This window comes from Zeugodacus cucurbitae, chromosome 3, assembly GCF_028554725.1.
Source record: "Zeugodacus cucurbitae isolate PBARC_wt_2022May chromosome 3, idZeuCucr1.2, whole genome shotgun sequence".
NCBI classification, from domain to species: domain Eukaryota; kingdom Metazoa; phylum Arthropoda; class Insecta; order Diptera; family Tephritidae; genus Zeugodacus; species Zeugodacus cucurbitae.
This window is the reverse complement of record NC_071668.1, coordinates 51,447,324-51,462,712: the sequence shown is the minus strand read 5'-3', so window position 1 is coordinate 51,462,712 and position 15,389 is coordinate 51,447,324. Positions and strand designations below refer to the sequence as shown.

The following is a 15,389-nucleotide window of genomic DNA, read 5'->3' as shown; positions in this document are numbered from 1 at the left end:
AAAATGTTTTATTCAAAATTTTAATTTAGTGAAATTCTAATATATAAAAATAAAAAAGGTATTTCAGTCTCACAGTTTACATAATTCAAAATTAAAAATTCATTTTAAAATATATTTACATACATGTATACATTTTGTAAAAAAAGGTATTTCAGTTTTACTGATTTACTTAAAAACTAATAAAGCTATTTACATATATACATTTTGTAAAAAAAGGTACTTCAGTCTATAAAGATTTACTTAAAAACTAAAAAATCTATTTACATTTAAAAAAAGAAAAATAAAAAAATTATAGTGTGTTGGTGGAATAAATTTTTTTAATTTCACCAAACACTAAATTTGATACCTTTTCTTCAATTTCATTTATTACGTTTTGTGGAAGACCAGATTCAATTATTTTTGCGGCCAATGACGAAAAGTGCAGGGTGGTGGAGTTTTGCTTCCTATTACTTTCAATAAAGCTAGCACAAGTTTCGGTAATGCTTCTTCCTGCCATGTCTAGAAATTGTTCAAATTTTGCGCAGTCCTTTTTCTGTGAACATAAATTATTAAGTAATTAGAATAATTATAAAAAATAATACAAACTATATATTTTTACCTTTCGTCTATTTACATCTGAATCTGTATTTCTTGTTTCTGGTACTGAGTTATCCTGGGAGTTGTCAATAATAACGATGTCACTATCCTCGAGATATTCCACTTCATAGCTTATATATATAATCATTGGTATATTACCTTACCGCCTGGAAGTTGTTGCACTCTCCAAAAACGACATCGCATCCAAGTATTTCCATTTTTTTCTATTCGCCTCGGCACCACTTCCAGAAGGGACCTGCTCCATTCGCCTGCAACTCTTGTAACAGTCACGAAGGCTCCTCCATCTTTTCTTGCACTCCAGTTCTATTAATGAATTATTAGAGAAAATTTTATGTAGTGTTTCTATAATTTACTTGTATGTATGTGATTGGCGTTGCAACCGTTTAGCCGGTTATAGCCGAATCGACGATAGTGCGCCACCTCTCTCTCTCCTTCGCAGTTCGGCGCCAGTTGGAGATCCCAAGTTTAACCAGGTCGCTCTCCACCTGCTCCCTCCAACGGAGTGGAGGCCTTCCCCTTCCCTTCCAGCATCAGGTTAAAGAAGTCGCACGATAGTGAGTCACCTTGTCTGAAACCTCGTTTGGTATCGAACGGCTCGGAGAGGTCCTTCCCAATCATGACGGAGCTTTTGGTGTTGCTCAGCGTCAATTTACACAGCCGTATTAGTTTTGCGGGGATACCAAATTCAGACATCGCGGCGTAAAGGCAGCTCCTTTTCGTGCTGTCGAAAGCAGCTTTAAAATCGACAAAAAGGTGGCGTGTGTCGATCCTCTTTTCACGGGTCTTCTCCAAAATTTGGCGCATGGTGAATATCTGGTCAGTTGTCGATTTTCCAGGTCTAAAGCCACACTAATAAGGTCCAATCAGTTTATTGACGGTGGGCTTTAGTCTTTCACATAGTACGCTCGATAGAACCTTGTATGCGATATTTAGGAGGCTGGTCCCACGGTAATTGGCGCAGATTGTGGGATCTCCCTTTTTATGGATTGGGCAGAGCACACTGAGATTCCAATCGTCAGGCATGCTTCCTTCCGACCATATTCTGCAAAGAAGCTGATGCATGCACCTTATCAGTTCTTCGCCGCCGTATTTGAATAGTTCTGCCGGTAATCTATCGGCCCCCGCTGCTTTGTTGTTCTTCAAGCGGGTAATTGCTATTCGAATTTCTTCATGGTCGGGTAATGGAACATCTGTTCCATCGTCATCGATTGGGGGATCGGGTTCGCCATCTCCTGGTGTTGTACTCTCACTGCCATTCAGCAGGTCGGAGAAGTGTTCCCTCCATAATCCCAGTATGCCCTGGACATCGGTTACCAGATTACCACCTTGGTCTCTACATGAGGATGCTCCGGTCTTGAAACCTTCGTTAAGTCGCTTCATTTTTTCATAAAATTTTCGAGCATTACCTCTGTCTGCCAGCTTCTCAAGCTCTTCGTACTCACGCATTTCGGCCTCTTTCTTTTTTTGTCTGCAGATGCGTCTCGCTTCTCTCTTCTGCTCTCGGTATCTATCCCATCCCGCACGTGTTGTGGTCGTTTGCAACGTTGCGAGGTAGGCAGTCTGTTTTCTCTCCGCTGCGAGACGCCACTCCTCATCGTACCAGCTTGTTTTTTGTCGTTGCCGAAAACCAATTGTTTCGGCTGCAGCGGTACGCAGTGAGTTTGAGATGCCGTTCCACAGTTCCCTTATACCGAGATGCTGATGAGTGCTCTCAGAGAGCAGGAGTGCAAGTCGAGTAGAGTATTTCGTGGCTGTCTGTTGCGATTGCAGCTTTTCGACGTCGAACCTTCCTTGTGTTTGTTGACGGGCAGTCTTTGCTGCACAGAGGCGGGTGCGTATCTTCGCTGCGACCAGATAATGGTCCGAGTCTATATTTGGTCCTCGGAGCGTACGCACGTCTAAAACACAGGAGACATTTCTTCCGTCTATCACAACGTGATCGATTTGGTTCCGCGTGTTTCGATCAGGAGACAGCCAAGTAGCTTGATGTATTTTCTTATGCTGGAATCTGGTACTACAGACGACCATATTTCGGGCCCCAGCGAAGTCGATCAGCCTCAGGCCGTTTGGCGATGTTTCGTCATGGAGGCTGAATTTTCCGACTGTTGTGCCAAAGACTCCTTCTTTACCCACCCTGGCGTTAAAATCGCCAAGCACGACTTTTACATCGTGGCGGGGGCAGCGCTCATAGGTACGTTCTAGGCGCTCATAGAAAGCATCTTTGGTCACATCGTCCTTCTCTTCCGTTGGGGCGTGGGCGCAAATCAGCGATATGTTGAAGAACCTCGCTTTGATGCGGATTGTGGCTAGACGTTCATCCACCGGGGTGAATGCCAGGACTCTGCGACGGAGTCTCTCTCCCACCACAAATCCAACACCAAATTTGCGCAATGTCACAAGGACCCACCTTCTTCCGTCCTTGTCCCGTCGTATGAGGACATCAACCAGCTGGGCAGAGGCACCTTCCCAATTAAGGGTCCGGACATTCCAGGTGCATGCCCTTATATCATTGTCCTTTAAACGTTTGCAGGGGTCGTCATCAAAAGGGGGGTGTCTCATCCGAGGCTTTCGTAGATTTTTCATTGGGGGGTGTTTTTATGTGGTGGGTCCCAAGCCCTACGCACAACCGAATAAGCGGGCTTCGCCTTCTCACTTTAGCTCGCCTTCAAACGGATGTCTGTTGGCTACCCAGAGGATACTTGGTCTAAAACCGGAAGTCGTGAGCTGCTTGAACCATGTGGAGAAGAATCGTTTCTGGCCACTCCCAAGTGAATGACAATCAAAAATTTTCCTCACTTGCGTGAACTTCTACACATGATCCATCCTCCTTTACTTCTTTACTTACCACTCAATTTTATACACACTCCGACTTCCTTCCACGCAAGATCCTTCTTTCTCAATTTTTTATAATCCCATGCCCAAGATCATATAAAAATGGGCGATGACGCACTTCTTCTATTAAAGCTTCATCGAAATCCATAATTAAATCTGAAATATAAAATTTTAATTGTAAACAAAGTAATTTAATAATTAAACTTAAAAATCTTACCAAATAAAAGTAATGCGCAGTGCTATATTATCTGTCCTAGCAGTCTCCTACGATGTTTATTTGTTTCGACAACAACTTTCAATTTTTGATGTACACAATTTCATTGTTGCCGTACTAACACCTTTTTCTTAAATAAAATTTAAATATTTTGAAAATTTAAATTTTTTGTATAAAACATTATAAATAAACCGAATTGTTTGTTTTAAATTATAAATAATGTATTATAAATAATATATCAAAGCTATTTTACGCTTCTGCTGGCAAAATATCGTCATACTTATTAAAATTTTTAATAATTTTACATTTCACATATTAGTGGCAGCTCTACAGCGGCCATTGTCGTCGCCAAAATTAGAAACATTTTTAATTTAGCGACAACGACAACTACAAGTCGGTTGTCGCGTAGTCGTGCTGTTGTCAAAAAATCTGTGCCCATAAGAACGCTTGTATTTTAATATTTGACAGATGTCGCTCGTCGCTTGTCGTCTTCTATGTGTTCAGCACATATCTGACTCTCTACCACACTGACTCTTACCTTTTCGTATATAAATGTATAGCTTTATGTCAGTGGTCGGCACTGCTCGGCACAATTGTGCCATCTTCACATCACACGTACGCTTACGCTCTATCATTCAGTCGTTGTCGAACCAGCATCGAATGAACATCGCGCATGACTGTGGCAATTTGTTTCAGTGCCCTGTGCGAAATGCCTTACTGTTCTAATGTTATGTATTATATTTAAGGTTTTAAGCTGTTTAAAGACAGTAAAGTTAAGACATTTTTGATTCAAACCTTGATGATAACTGGAAAATATGCTTCAATTAGTAGAGAGTATTATATACAATTTTACCATTTTATTGTGTAAGGTAGCGATTTAGAATATTTAAAATTGATTTAACTTCAGAATATGGTGTTTATATTTGAGTTTTGTTTGAAGTGAAAATGTACATACATAAATCGTTTTGAGAAAATGACAGAGATTCTCTGTCTTGACCATTAAATATATCTTCAAACAATAAATGCTCATATTCACTAGCAGGATCTAGCTGACATCTCTAATGTGTGAGAAATTTAGGAGGAACGAATCATGCTACGGCTAACATTTCCCATTATAATCATTAAGCTGATGTGAAGGGACCGACTGGAAAAACGGCTGCTTTCGAAATTGTATATGCAGCTCTCTGGAATCTAACTATGCTCTACCGAAATTATAACTACTGTTCAAAAATGAACATGTATGTTGAAGTCAAAAGGCCACACTTAGTTTTTATGTAGCAATACATATATATACATTTTTTTATTACTCTACATATTAAGAATATTAAATAAGAAAAATGTAATAACACATACAGTCCACTGAGCATAAATATGTATGTTCAAATATATTTAACGAGCATACATACATACATACATATAATACATACATTTATATATACAACGTACATATATTTATATGAGGCACGCATGCATCTATATGCAACATGCATGCACTCAACAAACACATTTATATGTATGCACAAGATAACCTATTGGTTATAAAAATACATTTGGGCAATTGCTTGTTTGCATTTGAAATAACCCCTTATCGTGCAACATATTAAATATACATATAGACATACACACATACATATATAATTAGTTCTTAAGATAATTCTAAAATTTGTATATAAGTAAGTAAAAAACCAAAATAAAATCAGAATGAAATAGTTCTCACTCAAGCTTGGTGTTTCAAATATTTTCCCCGACCCGCGGTAAGAGGTATTTGAAATCAGCTTGTTTTAAACATTTGGTCCTTCGAGCCGGATAGAGAGATCCGGAGCCGAAGAGAGATCCAATTAAGAAGGCCTGCTATTAGAATATAGAGGCACCTATTACAAAATTTGGTCTTTAGAGCAGAATGTGAGCTCAGACAAATAAAAAGACCTGTATAAATTAAACTTTGGATTTAGGAGCACGATGCACTAACCGCTACAAAGTCGTTATTCTTGCGGCTTCACAAAAGTATCACACACAAATGTTAATTAGGCATCGGTAACGACGAGGCGACGATTACAAACTGAGGTCATCTATCCAGGAGTCACTTTTGTCGCCCGGGAGAATGTTCAAAAATGAACATGTATGTTGAAGTCAAAAGGCCACACTTAGTTTTTATGTAGCAATACATATATATACATTTTTTTATTACTCTACATATTAAGAATATTAAATAAGAAAAATCACGATGCACTAACCGCTACAAAGTCGTTATTCTTGCGGCTTCACAAAAGTGACTCCTGGATAGATGACCTCAGTTTGTAATCGTCGCCTCGTCGTTACCGATGCCTAATTAACATTTGTGTGTGATACTTTTGTGAAGCCGCAAGAATAACGACTTTGTAGCGGTTAGTGCATCGTGCTCCTAAATCCAAAGTGGCCTTTAATGTAATGTTTAATAATTCCGTTTTATGTAGTCTCCATACCTGCTCCAACATAAGTTGCCATGGTATTAGTAACTCCCAAATGGTTGTTACTACATCCACTTTTCCAAACAAAATCTGTTGATTGTATTTCGCAAGTTCAAATGGTTCTCGACGTTTCCTTGTAGATTGTAATAATGTCTTCTTATCAATTTCCAACGCATTGGATCTTTTCTTCAGTAATGTTATCATATTTTTATATATTAATTTTTTCACATTGTGGTATTTCTTTTTCATTCGTGAATCAAGCATGTTATTTTTCCTCCTATATGTTGTATTGTTGTCTGGTATCTTCTTACCACGAATATCTCCACCAATCATCGTTGCCACAATCGGTGTTATTGTTATTCTCCAGCTCCTGCACGATTTGCTTCTGTATTGCTGGACATTTTTATCTTCAATATTTTCTTCGATTTGGTTACTTTCAGTAATAACTCCTTGTGTATATTTTTCTTCTTCTTCAACCAATTTATTTGTTTTTTCCTCAGATAAAAGAAATTCATGAGATTCTTCTGCTAAAGAACTTTCTGAAATAAGTTCTTCTTTCATGAACATTTTTTCTGACAGCATATAATGCGGAAACGAAATTTCGCTGTGAACAGTGATACGTTTTGAAGAAGTAGTAACATCTTCCTTCTGTGTTGCTACTTTTTTGACATGTAATGCATCTGCGTCGTCGTTTCTTTTCAGGTCCTTTGTAATTGGGTTATCACCATAAGGGTAGGTGACTTTCTCCAATGTGTATTTGTCATTAGTTGGTTGTTCATTACCGGCAAGTCTCTCCAGTGGCATATTTCCATCGTCATATGCCTTGGACCCAACTGTAGTAGCGGTGCCAAAAGTACTTCCACTATTAGCTTCCACCTTACCTTTGTTAGCTGGAGCCTTGAAAATTAGGCTCGAAAATTTATTTGATTGCATTTCTGGATCTGAGTCATATGTATTGGTTTGACCAAAGACACTATCCTTTGTATCAGCGTCAAAACCACTAGTAGCTGGAGCCTTAAAAGGTAGGCTCGAAAATTTAATGTTGAATAATTCCCTTTGCATTTTCAACATTCGTACAATTTCGGCGACTTCAATCAGTAATTCCTCTGCTTCAATATAAATAAATTTCTCGTCGTATTTATATGATAACTCATCCAAATTTTGCTCCACGAGGTTTTGAAAATGTTGTAATTGAATTTCATACCTTTCAAGTGCAGCTTCGTCAGCAATATATATATTTGCTTTTACCTCTGCAATTATAGATATAATTCTTTCTGATCTTTTTTCAATTGCTTGCAATAAATGGTCTGCCACCTTTTCGGTTGGGCTATACGCTCTTGCCGCTGTATCCATTCCTTTGGATGCTTGTTGTTGTCTCCCAACTCTACAATAAATGCGGTATACTTCCATATATTTTTTTTATATTAAAATTTTATAAAAAACAAACTGTTCTTTTTCTTCAAAGAATTTGAGGATTTTTGTTTCGATCGCCTTGTTGATCTTGCTGTGCCTCGACTCACAGCTGCTGTAATTCTTTGAATAACAGTTAACTAATGCGTATTGTCTCTCGCAAATACGTTTTACATACAATCTTTTCAATTGATTTTTTTTTTTTTTTTTTGTCTTTTGCCTAATTCATGTATAGGACTTTTTCTTGCCTGTATTTCTTCTATATACAGGTCTTTTTATTTGTCTGAGCTCACATTCTGCTCTAAAGACCAAATTTTGTAATAGGTGCCTCTATATTCTAATAGCAGGCCTTCTTAATTGGATCTCTCTTCGGCTCCGGATCTCTCTATCCGGCTCGAAGGACCAAATGTTTAAAACAAGCTGATTTCAAATACCTCTTACCGCGGGTCGGGGAAAATATTTGAAACACCAAGCTTGAGTGAGAACTATTTCATTCTGATTTTATTTTGGTTTTTTACTTACTTATATACAAATTTTAGAATTATCTTAAGAACTAATTATATATGTATGTGTGTATGTCTATATGTATATTTTATATGTTGCACGATAAGGGGTTATTTCAAATGCAAACAAGCAATTGCCCAAATGTATTTTTATAACCAATAGGTTATCTTGTGCATACATATAAATGTGTTTGTTGAGTGCATGCATGTTGCATATAGATGCATGCGTGCCTCATATAAATATATGTACGTTGTATATATAAATGTATGTATTATATGTATGTATGTATGTATGCTCGTTAAATATATTTGAACATACATATTTATGCTCAGTGGACTGTATGTGTTATTACATTTTTCTTATTTAATATTCTTAATATGTAGAGTAATAAAAAAATGTATATATATGTATTGCTACATAAAAACTAAGTGTGGCCTTTTGACTTCAACATACATGTTCATTTTTGAACAACTACTGCCATCCTTTTTTTCACGCTCGAGCCTAGGACATGTCTGTTTTCGAGATTATTCGTTATTCTTCACTATAAAAATACACAACTGAGTTTTTTGCTACCTTCCGAAACTGTATCAGTGTTTTGACTTTTAACACATTCTAGTTATAAATCCGTAAGTTTTCTGCTACCAAATATTTTTCCTACTGAGCATTTACTCTCATTATATGTCTATGTACACGGCTAACTGTCTGCTGCATGATATCTGGCAGAAATGTCTGTTGTTGTTATTATACCCTGAACAGACAGGGTATATTAAGTTTGTCACGATGTTTGTAACACCCAGAAGGAAGCGTCGGAGACCCTACAAAGTATATATATAAATGATCAGTATGTTGAGTTGAGTCGATTTAGCCATGTCCGTCTGTCCGTCCGTCTGTATATATACGAACTAGTCCTTCAGTTAAGATATCGTTTTGAAATTTTGCAGATGTTATTTTCTCTTCAAGAAGTTGCTCATTTGTCGGAACTGCCGATATCGGACCAATATATCATATAGCTGCCATACAAACTGAACGATCGGAATCAAGGGCTTGTATGGAAAACATCCGCATTTTACTACATATGTTCACGAAATTTGGTGTGAGTTATTGTTCATAGAAATAATTTAATCTCCGAAAAAATTGTTCAGATCGGTTCACTATAACATATAGCTGCCATACAAACTGAACGATCGGAATCAAGGGCTTGTATGGAAAACTTCCGCATTTTTCTACATATCTTCACGAAATTTGACATGGATTACTGCTTAAGGTAATAATATAATCTCCGAAGAAATCAGATTCAGATCGATTAACTATATAACCTTAATGTTTCTAGCAAACAACCCGACTAAAAAAAATTAGTAAAATGTTTTCTTTTTTTACTTACTTTTTCTTACGTCTTTAGATTTGCTTAAACACATAGTTACTAAAAGAAATGCACCTGTGAAGGGTATATTAGCTTCGGTACAGCAGAAGTTAACGTTTTTCCTGTTTTTTATTTGCTTTTGCTGTTGTTATTGCGGCAATTTGTGACAGGAAATGGCGTTGACAGCAGTTGCAGTTTTGTGGCCGCGGTTTTGAAATTAAATGCACTATTTTAGAAATATTATTGTGCGAATGCTCTTTATAGTGGATCTAGTTTGAAATTTATTTGGAAAAACAATTGTTGATTAATTAATCCGGTTGATGTTGTTAACGTTACAAATAATGACTGTTTTATTTACTCCTTTAAGAACATACTGCAGGTGCGGCAGATATTTTTGTATCGATCATCAAAACCACTAATTTTTTGTTAAGTAGCATCTTGAGTTTATTTGCTTCACCGAAAACTCTGAATGTCGTCTCATAGGATGTTGACATCGTCCCCGCTTCTGCACCATAAAGCAGAACGGGAATAATAGGGGACCTATTGATTCTTATTATTTAAAAGCTGTGTGTCATGAATATATGCTATTTTACTAAACTGAGCCGGCTTTTTTTAAATGTGTATTTTGTAACCTAATCATAATAATAAATGGAGATAAAATAAATTTTAAGCGGCTTGGGAATTGGATTAGAAATTATAAAAAACGTAATCTATTCGTTTCGAATGAGATTTTCACAAACGACCGCGGTAAGGTTTAACTAAACCCCATAATTATATTTGACGGTCTCCTCACCATATGTATGTATGTGATTGGCGTTGCAACCGTTTAGCCGGTTATAGCCGAATTGACGATAGTGCGCCACTTCTCTCTCTCCTTCGCAGTTCGGCGCCAGTTGGAGATCCCAAGTGTAACCAGGTCGCTCTCCACCTGGTCCCTCCAACGGAGTGGAGGCCTTCCCCTTCCTCGGCTTCCTCCGGCGGGTACTGCATCGAACACTTTCAGGACTGGAGTGTTTTCGTCCATTCGGACAACATGACCTAGCCAGCGTAGCCGCTATCTTTTTATTCGCTGAACTATGCCAATGTCGTCATATAACTCGTACAGCTCATCGTTCCATCGTCTGCGGTATTCGCCGTTGCAAATGTTCTAAGGACCATAAATCTTTTCCTCTCGAAAACTCCTGGTGTCGTCTCATCTGATGTTGACATCGTCCAAGCTTCTGCACCATAAAGCAGGACGGGAATGATAAGCCACTTGTAGAGTTTGATTTTGGTTCGTCGAAAGAGGAGTTTACTGTTAAATTGCTTACTCAGTCCAAAGTAGCACCTGTTGGCAAGAGTCATTCTGCGCTGGATTTCGAGGCTGACATTGTTCGTGTTGTTGATGCTGGTTCCCAGGTTTACGAAACTATCTACTACTTCAAAGTTATGGCTGTCAACAGTGACGTGGGAGCCAAGACGCGAGTGCGCTGACTGTTTGTTTGATGAGAGGAGATAGCGAGTCACCTTGTCTGAAAACTCGTTTGGTATCGAACGGCTCGTAGAGGTCCTTCCCAGTCATAACGGAGCTTGGTGTTGCTCAACGTAAACTTACACAGCCGTATTAGTTTTGCGGGGATACCAAATTCGGACATCACGGCGTAAATGCAGCTCCTTTTCGTGCAGTCGAAAGCAGCTTTAAAATCCACAAAAAGGTGATGTGTGTCGATCCTCTTTTCACGGGTCTTCTCCAAGATTTGACGCATAGTGAATATCTGGTCAGTTGTCGATTTTCCAGGTCTAAAGCCACACTGATAAGGTCCAATCAGTTTGTTGACTGTGGTCTTTAGTCTTTCACACAGTACGCTCGATAGAACCTTTTAGGCGATATTTAGGAGGCTTATCCCACGTAATTGGCGCAGATTGTGGGATCTCCCTTTTTATGGATTGGGCACAGCACACTGAGATTCCAATCGTCAGGCATGCTTTCTTCCGACCATATTCTGTAAAGAAGCTGATGCATGCACCTTATCAGTTCTTCGCCGCCGTATTTGAATAGCTCTGTCGGTATTCTATCGGCCCCCGCTGCTTTGTTGTTCTTCAAGCGGGTAATTGCTATTCGAATTTCTTCATGGTCGGGTAATGGAACATCTGTCGATTGGGAGATCGGGTTCGCCATCTCCTGGTGTTGTACTTTCACTGCCATTCAGCAGGTCGGAGAAGTGTTCCCTCCATAATCCTAGTATGCCCTGGACATCGGTTAACAGATTATTGCTCCGGTCTTGAAACCTTCGTTAAGTCGCTTAATTTTTTCATAAAATTTTCGAGCATTACCTCTGTCTGCGAGCTTCTCAAGCTCTTCGTACTCACGAATTTCGGCCTCTTTCTTTTTTTATCTTAAGATGCGTCTCGCTTCCCTCTTCAGCTCTCGGTATCTACCCCATCCCGCACGTGTTGTGGTCGTTTGCAACGTTGAGAGGTAGGCAGTCTGTTTTCTCTCCGCTGAGAGACGGCTTCCCCATCGTACCAGCTTGTTTTTTGTCATTGCCGAAATCCAATTGTTTCGGCTGCAGCGATACGCAGTGAGTTTGAGATGCCGTTCCACAATTTCCTTATACCGAGATGCTGATGGGTGCTCTCAGAGAGCAGGAGTGCAAGTCGAGTAGAGTATTTTGGGACTGTCTGTTGCGATTGCAGCTTTTCGACGTCGAACCTTCGCCGTGTTTGTTGACGGGCGTTCTTTGCAGCACAGAGGCGGGTGCGTATCTTCGCTGCAACCAGATAATGGTCCGAGTCTATATTTGGTCCTCGGAGCGTATGTACGTCTAAAACACTGGAGACATGTCTTCCGTCTATCACAGCGTGTCAGCGTCACAGCGATTTGGTTACGCGTGTTTCAATCAGGAGACAGACAAGTAGCTTGATGTATTTTCTTATGCTGGAATCTGGTACTACAGACGACCATATTTCGGACCCCAGCGAAGTCGATCAGCCTCAGGCCTTTTGTCGATGGTTCGTCATGGAGGCAGAATTTTTCGACTGTTGTGCCAAAGACACATTCTTTACCCACCCTGGCGTGAAAATCGCCAAGCACGATTTTTACAACGTGGCGGGGGCAGCGCTCATAGGTGCGTTCTAGGGGCTCATAGAAAGCATCTTTGGTCACATCGTCCTTCTCTTCCGTTGGGGCGTGGGCACAAATCAGCGATATGTTGAAGAACCTCGCTTTGATGTGGATTGTGGCAAGACGTTCATCCACCGGGGTGAATGCCAGGACTCGTCGACGGAGCCTCTCTCTCTCACCACAAATCCAACACCAAATTTGCGCTCCTTTATATGGCCGTTGTAGTAGATGTTACAAGGACTCACCTTCTTCCGTCCTTGTCCCGTCCATCGCAATTCTTGGATGGCGGTGATGTCAGCCTTTAGTCGTATAAGGACATCAACCAGCTGGGCAGCGGCACTTTTCCAATTAAGGGTCCGGACATTCTAAGTACAAGCCATTAAATCATTATCCTTAAAACGTTTGACGGGGTCGTCATCAAAAGGGGGGTGTCTCATCCGAGGCTTTCGTCGATTTTTCATTGGTACTTCCTTTTTATGTGGTAGGTCCCAAACCCTACGCACTACCGCAGAAGCGGGCTTTGCCTTCTCACTTGAGCTCGCCTTCAAACGGATGTCTATTGGCTACCCAGAGGATACTTAGTCTAAAACCGGAAGTCGTGGGCTGCTTGAACCATGTGGAGAAGAATCGTTTCTGGCCACTCCCAAGTGAATGACAATCAAAAACTTTCCTCACTTACGTGAACTTCTACACATGATCCCATCCTCCGCCCACCCCCACGACCGCGGTAAGATTTAACTAAGCCCCATAATTATGTTTGACGGTCTCCTCACCATATACTTCATTGATTTTCGCTATGATTTCTGGGGTTGCTGCCACTTGTGGCCTTCTTAAACGCCACGCCTCATTTGTACAGGAAGGTTATGACGAAATTCAGCCAATCAGTATTGAACATGGAAATGATGTGGCAGATTTGTCATAATACTGGCCAAGTAATTGCGAATTTGCACATTTTTTCGTCATAATTGTCAATAACTGGTCTTCTCTATGGAGGAATTAAATGGGTATTTGTATCTTGCTAGTGGGCTTAAGGGTCTTCTTCTTCTTGACTGGCGTAGACACCGCTTACGCGGTTATAGCCGAGTCCAAAACAGCGCGCCACGTATCCCACCTTCTGGCAGTTTGGCGCCAATTGGTTATTCCAAGCGAAGCCAGGTCCCTCTCCACCTGGTCCTTCCATCGGAGTGGAGGTCTCCCTCTTCCTATGCTTCCACCAGCGGGTACTGCATCGAATACTTTCAGAGCTGCAGCACCTTCATCCATTCGAACAACATGTCCTAGCCAGCGTAGCCGCTGTTTTTTTATTCGCTGGACTATGTCTATGTCGTCGAATAACACATACAGCTCATCGTTCCATCGTCTGCGGTATTCGCCGTTGCCAATTCTTAAGGGACCATAAATCTTCCGCAAAACCTTTCTCTCGAAAACTCCTAGTGCCGTCTCATCGGATGTTGACATCGTCCACGCTTCTGCACCGTAAAATAGGACGGGAATGATGAGAGACTTGTAGAGTTTGGTTTTTGTTCGTCGAGAGAGGACTTTACTTTTCAATTGCTTACTTAGTCCATAGTAGCACCTGTTGGCAAGAGTGATTCTGCGTTGGATTTCCAGGCTGACATTGTTATTGCTGTTAATGCTGGTTCCCAGGTAGACGAAAATATCTACAACTTCAAAGTTATGACTGTCAACAGTGACGTGGGAGCCAAGACGCGAATGCGCTGACTGTTTGTTTGACGACAGGAGATATTTCGCCTTGTCCTCGTTCACCACCAGACCCATACGTTTCGCTTCCTTATCCAGTCTGGAGAAAGCAGAACTAACGGCGCGGGTGTTGTTTCCAATGATATCGATATCATCGGCGTACTCCAGTAGCTGTACACTCTTATAGAAGATTGTACCTTCTCTGTTTAGCTCTGCAGCTCGTATTATTTTCTCCAGCATCGGGTTAAAGAAATCACACGGGAGTGAGTCACCTTGTCTGAAACCTCGTGCCAAAGTTGTTGTGCCAAAGACACCTTCTTTACCCACCCCGGCGTTAAAATCGCCAAGCACTATTTTGACATCGTGATGGGGGCAGCGCTCGTAGGTACTTTTTAGGCGCTCATAGAAAGCATATTTGGTCACATCGTCTTTCTCTTCCGTTGGGGCGTGGGCGCAAATAAGTGATATGTTAAAGAACCTCGCTTTTAAGCGGATTGTGGCTAGACGTTCATCCACCTGAGTGAATGCCAGGACTCGACGACGGAGTCTCTCTCCCACCACGAATCCCACACCGAATTTGCGCTCCTTTATATGGCCGCTGTAGTAGATGTCACAAGGACCCACCTTCTTCCGTCCTTGTCCCGTCCATCGCATTTCTTGGATTGCGGTGATGTCAGCTTTTACTCTTACGAGGACATCAACCAGCTGGGCAGAGGCACCTTCCCAATTAAGGGTCCGGACATTCCAGGTGCATGCCCTTATTTCGTAGTCCTTTAAACGTTTGCAGTGGTCGTCATCAAAATTGGGGTCTCTCATCCGAGGCTGTTTTTTCTTTTTCATTTGGGGGTGTTTTTATGTGGTGGGTCCCAAACCCTACGCACAACCGCATAGGCGGGTTTCGCCTTCTCACTTTAGCTCGCCTCCAAACGGATGTCTGTTGGCTACCCAGAGGATACTTGGTCTAAGACCGGAAGTCGTGAGCTGCTTGAGCCACGTGTAAAAGAATCGTTCCTGGCCACTCCCTCACTGAATGACAGTCAGAAACTTTCCTCACTTACGTGAACTTCTACATATGACTCCATCCTCCAGGGTCTTGCCTCATTTAAATTGATTAATTTCAAAAATATAGGTGTGTGTTTGATATATAACACAACAGCACACAGTAAAAGTGCAATATTTTTACGGGTTGCGGGCGATGAAATTCCTCTGATCGGTATGCTG

General features: G+C 40.7%; 2 protein-coding genes across 3 annotated transcripts; both read right to left on the bottom strand.

Moving 5' to 3' along the window:
* Window positions 1-242: 242 nt before the first annotated feature.
* LOC128920509 (uncharacterized) lies at window positions 243-4,232 on the bottom strand. 2 transcript variants are annotated; one of them, XR_008470574.1, is made up of 4 exons: window positions 3,647-4,230; window positions 3,443-3,585; window positions 599-900; window positions 243-532 (listed from the first exon to the last, which is right to left on the bottom strand). XR_008470574.1 is itself a non-coding variant. In XM_054227888.1 (4 exons), exon 2 carries the CDS (start codon window positions 3,178-3,180, stop codon window positions 1,447-1,449), a length of 1,734 nt encoding a protein of 577 aa, XP_054083863.1. In that variant the 5' UTR covers window positions 3,181-3,585; window positions 3,647-4,232; the 3' UTR covers window positions 243-532; window positions 599-900; window positions 951-1,446. The 2 variants fall into 2 exon arrangements, 1 of the variants encoding a protein (XP_054083863.1); XM_054227888.1 differs by having other exon boundaries at window positions 951-3,585; window positions 3,647-4,232.
* A 1,696-nt stretch (window positions 4,233-5,928) lies between these two features.
* LOC105219673 (uncharacterized) lies at window positions 5,929-8,408 on the bottom strand. The gene is made up of 2 exons (XM_054227625.1): window positions 6,106-8,408; window positions 5,929-6,044 (listed from the first exon to the last, which is right to left on the bottom strand). The coding sequence occupies exons 1-2, from the start codon at window positions 7,498-7,500 to the stop codon at window positions 5,973-5,975; spliced, it is 1,467 nt and encodes a 488-aa protein (XP_054083600.1). The 5' UTR covers window positions 7,501-8,408; the 3' UTR covers window positions 5,929-5,972.
* Between the last annotated feature and the right edge of the window lie 6,981 nt (window positions 8,409-15,389).

Excerpts from the sequence above, each read along its gene's own strand:
- LOC105219673 (XM_054227625.1), bottom strand. The coding sequence starts at position 7,500 with ATGGAAGTATACCGCATTTATTGTAGAGTTGGGAGACAACAACAAGCA. Across the intron at positions 6,045-6,105 it reads GGCAACTTATGTTGGAGCAG|GAGCACGATGCACTAACCGC; the intron begins GTATGGAGACTA and ends CTTTGGATTTAG.
- LOC128920509 (XM_054227888.1), bottom strand. The coding sequence starts at position 3,180 with ATGAAAAATCTACGAAAGCCTCGGATGAGACACCCCCCTTTTGATGAC.